Here is an 8,566-nt window from a genome sequence, read left to right on the forward strand (position 1 = left end):
AACATGTCATCAACAACTTAATCTGTTCACTAATAAGTTGTAAATTTTCACCTTTAGCAAAAACCCACCATCAACAACACCCCAATCCACGCACTAATAAATTGGACTGCAATGCTTTATTTCAAATCCAATAGATTTTGGATTATATGCGGATGCAAAGCTAAAAATTCGCTGGACATCCATACCAATTGAATTAGTCAATAGTTATTTTTCTTCGATATGCTTATCTTGTTTACTTAATTGAAGTATTAGCATATAAATTTTCTGGCGATATTATATTAAATAAAATCTGAAATGTTATTTCATTACTAGTATTTGATGAAGGAGAGTAAAGATGACGTCAATACAATTGTTTGTATTTGAGTTAATATTAAAAATCATAATGACAGTGATATAAGTCAGTTTTCTTAATTTTGTCGTTATATATTTTAAATATTGTGACAGAAGAAATTCATCGGATCATCCAACCTGTTTATTCAGGCATCCATTAGATATTGGATTGGAGGCGGATGTTAAACTTCAAATCCCCAAAACAATAGTTGGATGCGGACGAGGGAAAACCGGGACACTCCCGACAATGCTAACAACATAGTTTTCACAATAATGGGCCATGTTAACGTTTGGGGCTTGGGCCTATTGATTATCACAAAACTCGAAATATTTATAAACGTGAAAACTACGGTGAAACCCATTTTCCCGTTTATTTCCACTACCAAACCCACGCCCTGAAAAATGCAGGCGCGCACCCATTTTTTATAAAAAAAATTCCCTAAAACCCAAAATTAATAAAATTATGTTCTGGCCTCTTTTTTCTTTTCTTCACGCGCCATCTATCTTCTTCTTCAATTTCTTCTCATCCTCCTAGCTCCCAACTCTGAAGTAATATAAATCGACAGTACAAGATTTTTTTTTTCTTTTTTTGATTCTATAATTATGATTCGGGGAACTAGGGTTTGTGAGAAATTAGGCTAGGTTTGAAGTGTGATTGATCATTGATGAGAATAAAACTTGTTAGGGTTTTTGTTTCTTTCTCGTAATAGTGGTGAATTAGCTCCAGAGGCGGAAGAAGAAGAAGGAATAGAAAATTAGGGAAAACCTAATTTAAGGTCCAAAACTCAATAACCGTTCGTAATCTATCTCTGTTTCACTTTGTTTTCATTCCCTGCTGATTGAATTATGCCAGAAATTACCCATTGCTGTTGTTTTTCCTGCTCATTTGTTTTTTACTTTGAGATGGTGAACTAGTTAGGTAACCGGAGCATGCCTTCGGTCAATAATTTAAGTTCTCTTTGTGGTTTATAATATGTTGCTGTAGCAGGATTTTAGACGAGGGGATTGAAGAAACATTTGAAGAGGCTTTATGCCACAAAGCATTGGAGGCTTGATAAATTGGGTGGTGCTTTCGTAACTATAGAAATTTCATTTTAATTGAATTTATCATATGTTTACTTGATGCTCTAGGTGAATTCATTAAGCTAAACACTACCAGCTCACACAAGTTCAATTTGTCGAAGATATCACAAAATTTCGACGGGAGATCAGGGATTACTTAATGAATTTTTTCCAGCGACTGTTAGCGTAACTTGTTGTTTAATACTCGATTTTAAGGGGTATTTTGGAGAGGTGTTGCTCTGCTCATTACTAGCTAAACTTGCTTGCCATAAATTCAGTAGGCAAGCTGCTGATGTACACTTCTTCCATGATTATTAGATAAGACATCTTAAGCACTATGAAGGTTATCATTGGTTGCGGCATCGGCTACTAAGTTTACACTAGCCTAGTTCAAGTTGGGATGAACTAGTTAACGTCGAACGTATTTAGATTTTCATTCTTCTTTGTAACTGAAGTTTATTGTAAGTTATAATATTTAAGAACTTTTTGTTTCAATCGTTGGAACTTTTGGTGGAAACAAGATCGTACTTGTGAGGTGGCTTTGATTGGGTATGCGCTAGTTCAAACTGACTGACCTTTCTATTTTTTGTTTCTTCGTCTTGTTTTTGTTGTTTCTTCGTTCCACTAATATCCAATCCAAGTAATACCTACAAGGTTGCAGGGAAGTAAAAGGAAATGGAACTAAAAGGATGATGCAGTGGCAAGACAAAGGAGATGGAAGTGCAAATGGGTTTGGTGTGCGTGTGACGTGCATTTAAAAGAAAATGGAGGTGTGAATAGTGATGCATAATAGGTTATGCATCTACAAAATTTGTTGCATAACTTGTTATGCATTCTCGAAATTGGTTGCATAACACGTTATGCAGTTGTTATTTTTTTGCATAACTTGTTATGCAGTCCAGAAAATGGTTGCATAACACGTTATGCAGCTACTTTTTTGTTAGTATTGAAACCAACAAAAAATAAGGCTGCATGACTTGTCATGCACCTGCAACAATATCTACATAACATGTTATGCAGTCGTGAAAATGGATGCATAACCTGTTACGCATCCGAAAATATGACTGCATAATGCATTATGCATCGAGAAAATTGTTGCACAATCTTTTATGCATCGAGAAAATAGATGCATAACTTGATATGCATCCGTAAATATGGATGCATACTGCATTATGCGTCAATTTTTTATGTGCGAACTAAAATCAACCAAAACAATGGTTACATAACTTGTTATAGATGCATAACTTTGTTATCCAAATGCATAATTTGTTATGCAGTGGAGAAAATGGTTGCATAATTCGTTATGCGTCTGCAGAATGTGTTATGCATCTTTTTTGGTGGATGCATAATGGTTATGTATCAAGTTTTCGAAAATTTTGCCTAAAATGGATGATCACCTCCGATTTTTTCGTGAAAAACAAAAATTCGATATTCTTGTTCGTACTCGTTGCGTAGCTCTCTTAAAAAAATTTCCAACGATATAAAATTTATAAAATTCCAAGGCGCGGATTTTTAGATATGTTATATCCAAATTGCATTACCAATTATACCCCTGATGCATAACCTGTCATGCGGAAGCATAATCAGTCATGCATACATTTTTTAATAATTCATATAATTATTGGTGTCACAGAAATAATTATGGATGTCACGGTACTTAAAATTAATCGTGGGTCTGACAATGAAAATATTTTTTTTTTTTGATCTCCCACTAAGTTTCCCTTTATAAATTAGAGGGTAAAACATGTAATTGTCGGTATCATTATATCATTTAGTGGAAAACCTCGCTCTACAATCCCCCAGTTTCTCAACAATGGCGACTTCACTTGCTCCTCTGGTAAATTTATCCCCGTAGATTAGTTGCCTTCCATATTTACCCTTGTATTTTCATCAAGTTTTCACTAATAACAGATTTTCATTTTTCTCTGTGTCTTTTTGCAGATGGAAATTAGCTTTGCAAATGTTACCAACAAGCCCAAGTTTATAAACCCTAGTTCTTGTAATTCTCTCAGATTAAGAAAATTATCTTCTTCTTCTAGTTTCTCTGGTTCCGTATTGCGCCTTACATCTTCATCTTCATTTCCTTCTATTCAGAGAAGAAATGGTTTTGTTACACATGCTTCTTCTCAGGTTTGTGTTTTCATTTTCTCAGAGTTTTGTGAATTTGAACAATTCAATGTCTACGGTTTTGATTTTTTTCTTTTTTTGATTTTTTTTTCTGTATTAAATGATGCTTTTGGTGGGAGGTAGAACTACCAAGCACCCGACCTACACAATTTATGTTATAATATCCCCTTTTGTAATTCATTGTCTACCGTGGAATTTTCAGGAAGTGGCATTGCAATCAAAAGTTACACACAAAGTATATTTTGATATAGGAATTGGTAATCCTGTTGGTAAGGATGTCGGCAGGGTTGTCATTGGTTTGTTTGGTGATGATGTCCCGCAAACTGTAGAGAACTTTCGGGCTCTTTGCACAGGTTTAGCTTGTTGTTTAACCGTTTCTTTTGTGGTTCGTCTGTTAGTATAATATTTGTGCTTCTTGGTAGGAGTGGTTAAGGTTCGAATGAAATGAGTTCTCCAAACTGTTTATTTTTGTTTATGGATTGGATTTTTGACTATATTGTGTCTTAACAGGAGAGAAGGGTTTTGGGTACAAGGGTTCAGCATTCCACCGTGTTATTAAAGATTTCATGATTCAAGGAGGAGATTTTGATAAGGGAAATGTATATATTTACCCTCTTAAACTCTTGATGTGCTAACCAGTATTCTTGGGTAGCATGGTGTAGTTTATATTGGTCTTGTAAGTTGTCTGATAATTGCTTAGACAAAGGGACTGCTCTTTGAGTCCAAAAATACGAACTATTCACGAATCAAGAATTAATGAAGGGATAGGCGCCTAACATGTAATTTGATCTTTATTGATATCATACAAACTTTTGCTAGAACACAGGTGAAAGATGAATTATCTGTGTTTATAATCTTACAGACTTTATCTTTCACACAGTACTTGTATTAGCTGAAAACTGTTAGTTATTTGCTAGGTTTTGTATGAAAATGAAAACAGGAGGTTTCATCTGTTAGACTGATATGCTTATATATGCAACTCACCCACCTTAGAAGGAACTGTCTTGCACAATATTATGTGTGTCTGTATAGACTAGGTTAGCAGAAAAAACTAACAGGCCGATGGAAGTTATCATCTTTTATCTTTTGGTCGGTACAAGTCAGTAAATGTAATCCCTTTGGCGTTTTAAAGTTTATCATAATCTGCACGACAAGCCCTCTATTGGATTCTAATTCCTTCATGTGCTAATTAATTGCAGGGAACTGGAGGTAAAAGCATATATGGTCGTACATTTAAGGATGAGAACTTCAAATGTAAGTTTGACTCAGACCTTCTGTAATGGGTACTAAATGTGAATTTGTTTTCTCAAACATATGGGATGTTAATCATTTAGAGCTGAATAAGCAATATATTTTGCGTAGCAGACTGCACCTTATTTGTTTACTATTGTTCAATTTTATGGTTGCCCATTTCTGCAGTGGCTCATGTTGGACCAGGAGTTGTTAGTATGGCAAATGCAGGACCCAACACCAACGGAAGCCAGTTTTTCATTTGCACTGTCAAGGTAATAACCAACGCTTATCTCATTGAATCCTGTTATTTCTTGTCGTTTTAATGGCCATTGTAATTGCTCCATTTTTTTTGTAGAAGTTTCCACTCCAAAGCATTAGCAACTTGATTTGATAACTGAAATGGTCACATTATTTTATGATTCCCGATAAAACTACTTTTTAAGAACTTTGTCTGTTGTCCCCAGTCAGATAGCTATGTTTGTTAGCTTAATAGATGTCAAGTGGTCTAGGCATTTTCAATCTTGGGTTATACAGTGTTAGTGCTCTCTGTTTGAAGGCAAGGTTCGTTAACATGTCATCCTCCTGGTAGCACTCTATTAGCTGCGTAGGAAGTGTCTATCTGTAGCTGTTATCTAGTACACTGCATATAACAGCTATCCAGCGTCCACCACGTCTTTTGGATATTTTCCTCTTACCTAGGTTGTGCCACTAATACGTTATGGATCCTGAGTTCATGATAAACTACTTGGGACATGTCTTTTGAATGCTGAAAGGAAACAGGTCAGTGCATATGATAAAATAACTTATGGCAACATTGATATATACATCCTCAGTTCATGATAGACCATTTAAGACATGGCTTTAGAATGCAGAAAGGAAATAAGTCATTGCAGATGATGGTGAAAACTGATGGTTTTCCAGAGTCCAGACCTTCGGATGACTCAATTCACTTGTTTGAGGGACCTGACCAGCACTTGAAAAGAAACAACCTATTTCCTGTTATTACTACCTGCTGTAGAAGTAACGAGGGAGACAAAACGTATTCTTTATTGAGTGTGGTAGATTCATTGTTGGAGGAAGTATCCATTGATTGGATAGTTCAAAACGTCAAAACCAACTATAACATGTAGGCACAAGTCAGCTAAGGACATATGAATCGTCCGAGGAAGCAAAGAATTTCCACCACCCCATATCATTACCCCTTTACTTCTTGAAGGGACATTTGCACATAGTGAGTACGAGTTTTTTACTAAATTAAAGATTTACATGAAATGACAATAATGTTAAAATTTGGTTGTTTGCATGGATGCATGCAGACTCCATGGTTGGATCAGAGGCATGTGGTGTTTGGGCAAGTGTTGGAGGGGATGAACATTGTAAAGATGATTGAGGCCTCAGAGTGCGACAGAGGTGATCGTCCTAAAAAGAAAGTGACTATCAATGAATGCGGCGAGCTTCCAATTGTCGCCTAAAAGTTTGAAAGCCCAATACGGATCACTCTGATACATTAGTCTGTTTAGATATCTAATTTTTTTATCATCTGTTGCATTGCCGAAGAAAAAGGCCTTTACCTTTGTCTTTTGGAGTGAGAGTGCATTTTGTTTGTGCTAACTTGATACAAGTCCTACTATCGGACTAGAGAAATATGAGGTTTATGATATTGGACTCTTAGTTTTTGAATTTCAAAAAATTTCAAAAAATTTCAAAAAATTTCAAAGAATCTTAAAATTAGTATTATTGTCCTGGTTCACTTGGATGTTGACGTTGCAAGTGGGCTGTGCATACGCCGGCACTACGAACAAACTACAAAGGCCACCAAACACTGTGAGTTGTCTGATTCTCTCTCTTTTATATTTGTCTCTCTCTCTCTGCATTCAATAGTGTGATTTTACAGGGATCTTCTCACATTATGGGACATTTTCAATTTATGGTCCACAACAGATGTGCATCCGAGACTGACAATGAACACACTAAATCTGTACCGTATCAAAAGTTATTTTCATTCTATTTTGGGGGAATTCTATTGCGCCAACGCTACCTTTGTGACATCGTGCCCCTTAAAACATTGATTTTTTTTTTCTTTTTTTATCATCTCCTACAGGGACTGGTCACATCTTATTTGGTAGTGTTGGTGTTCTTACGACTTGGTCATTATACTTGTAACTTGTATTGTAGATCAGAATTTTCACTATTAACCAAACTAGGATTAGCTCACTTGGATATGTCTACGAGGCTGCACTAACCGATCAGCAACGAATTTTTAAAAAAAAATTAGTTGTACAACTGATTTTTTATTTATTTTGTTTTTTTAACTGAAAGGCTGATCATTTTCTGGAAATAAAAAATGTGGAGTGACCCAAGTGTTCTTCCGGAAATGATACCCTCCACCCAATAGTTAACTTGGTACAACGGCCCTTCAATTTTATTTCTTCTTTTTTTTATTTGGGATTGTTGCGAGTGGGACTTGGATTCTCCACGGGAGTGTGATCTCTTTTGGTTTGAAGTTTAAACAAACAAAAGAAAAACAAACGGCATGGTGTGCCAAATGCAAAAGTGGTGGGGCAACAGAATCATCCGACCAAATATATTGGTTGGATTCGGGTGCCAAATTGGGGTCCAGAAAGTTTCCTCAATGGGGTTAACACAGGTCACAACAGCTATATAAGGGAGGGCACGTGATTCTGTTATCATTAAAGAGCTCTGGGACAGATCTTCCACAACTTGGTGGCTGTGGGGGCTAAAATATCAGAATTGCCTCATCTTAGCTGCAAAGAACAGAGATCTCTGCATATAGACCCAAGCTGTAATTGAACATAAAAGACGGCAAATTTTGTCCAGATTTAGAATGGGAGAAAAGGATATCTCATTGTGTTTGGTTTTTCTCGATGTGTACGCAGATTCTGCGTATCCGGGGTCAATTGAACGTATTTAATATACTAGGAATTACCAATAGGTACTATTATGGTAGTCTTAGTTAATGGCAGGTCCATCCACTAAAGCCCAGTAAGCATAGGTCCATAATTAAAAGAAAACATGAAACTGAACCTAATTTTTTAAGCCTAGGTCCTGTACACGTGCGGTACACATGTGACGTATTATCATAATTCCCAAAACACCCCACAAGTTTTTTTAAGCTAAGAAACACGTTCGTTTCTTTTTCATTCTCTCAATTTATGTTTTCAGAGAAGAGCTCTGCAAGTGAAGATTATTTGAGGTCCTTGTTCGATTCATGAGTTCGAGCTCTGCAAGTGTAATCGGTAGGTGGATTTTTTGTTCATACGATATTAATCATCACAACGATTTTTTGTTCGAGCTCTGCAAGTTTTATTCGAAGTTTTTCCAGTTTTTTTTGTTCGATCCATGGTCTAATCGTTGTGGTGTTTGATTAAGATTTTGATCTCCATGTTTGATTTCTTGATTATTTACTAAATCTAGATGAATAATCACGTTTTTGGTTCATTTCGTTATTAGATTTGATCTAACTAGTTCCATGTTTGATTTCTTGATTATTTACTAGATCTAGATGAATAATCACGTTTTTGGTTCATTTCGTTATTAGATTTGATCTAACTAGTTCCATTTTGTTGTTTTTAGATTTGTTTTTTTGTATGAAACAACAGTACGTATATCCTGTATTGACAGAAACCTAGCTTATTTTGAATGAAGAAGAAGAAGAAGATGCATCGTTATGACTTACGATAAGAAGATTTGTTGTGTTTCCATGTATGTTTTCTTATCATCTTCTTTGATTATTTTTTTCGTTTTTCTTCTATTGATTGTATTATGAAGATGAAATCGATTTTCCTGACGTTTT

The 8,566-nt window shown here is 35.6% G+C and overlaps 1 protein-coding gene across 1 annotated transcript; it reads left to right on the forward strand.

The window, feature by feature from the left end:
* The first annotated feature begins 3,135 nt into the window (after positions 1 to 3,135).
* LOC113281429 (photosynthetic NDH subunit of lumenal location 5, chloroplastic-like) lies at positions 3,136 to 6,454 on the forward strand. Its single transcript, XM_026530158.1, has 7 exons — positions 3,136 to 3,229; positions 3,334 to 3,522; positions 3,722 to 3,872; positions 4,030 to 4,118; positions 4,719 to 4,773; positions 4,939 to 5,024; positions 6,069 to 6,454. The coding sequence occupies exons 1-7, from the start codon at positions 3,206 to 3,208 to the stop codon at positions 6,222 to 6,224; spliced, it is 750 nt and encodes a 249-aa protein (XP_026385943.1). The 5' UTR covers positions 3,136 to 3,205; the 3' UTR covers positions 6,225 to 6,454.
* The last annotated feature ends 2,112 nt before the right edge of the window (positions 6,455 to 8,566 follow it).

The sequence above is a fragment of the Papaver somniferum genome, chromosome 5, assembly GCF_003573695.1.
Source record: "Papaver somniferum cultivar HN1 chromosome 5, ASM357369v1, whole genome shotgun sequence".
Taxonomy (NCBI): Eukaryota; Viridiplantae; Streptophyta; class Magnoliopsida; order Ranunculales; family Papaveraceae; genus Papaver; species Papaver somniferum.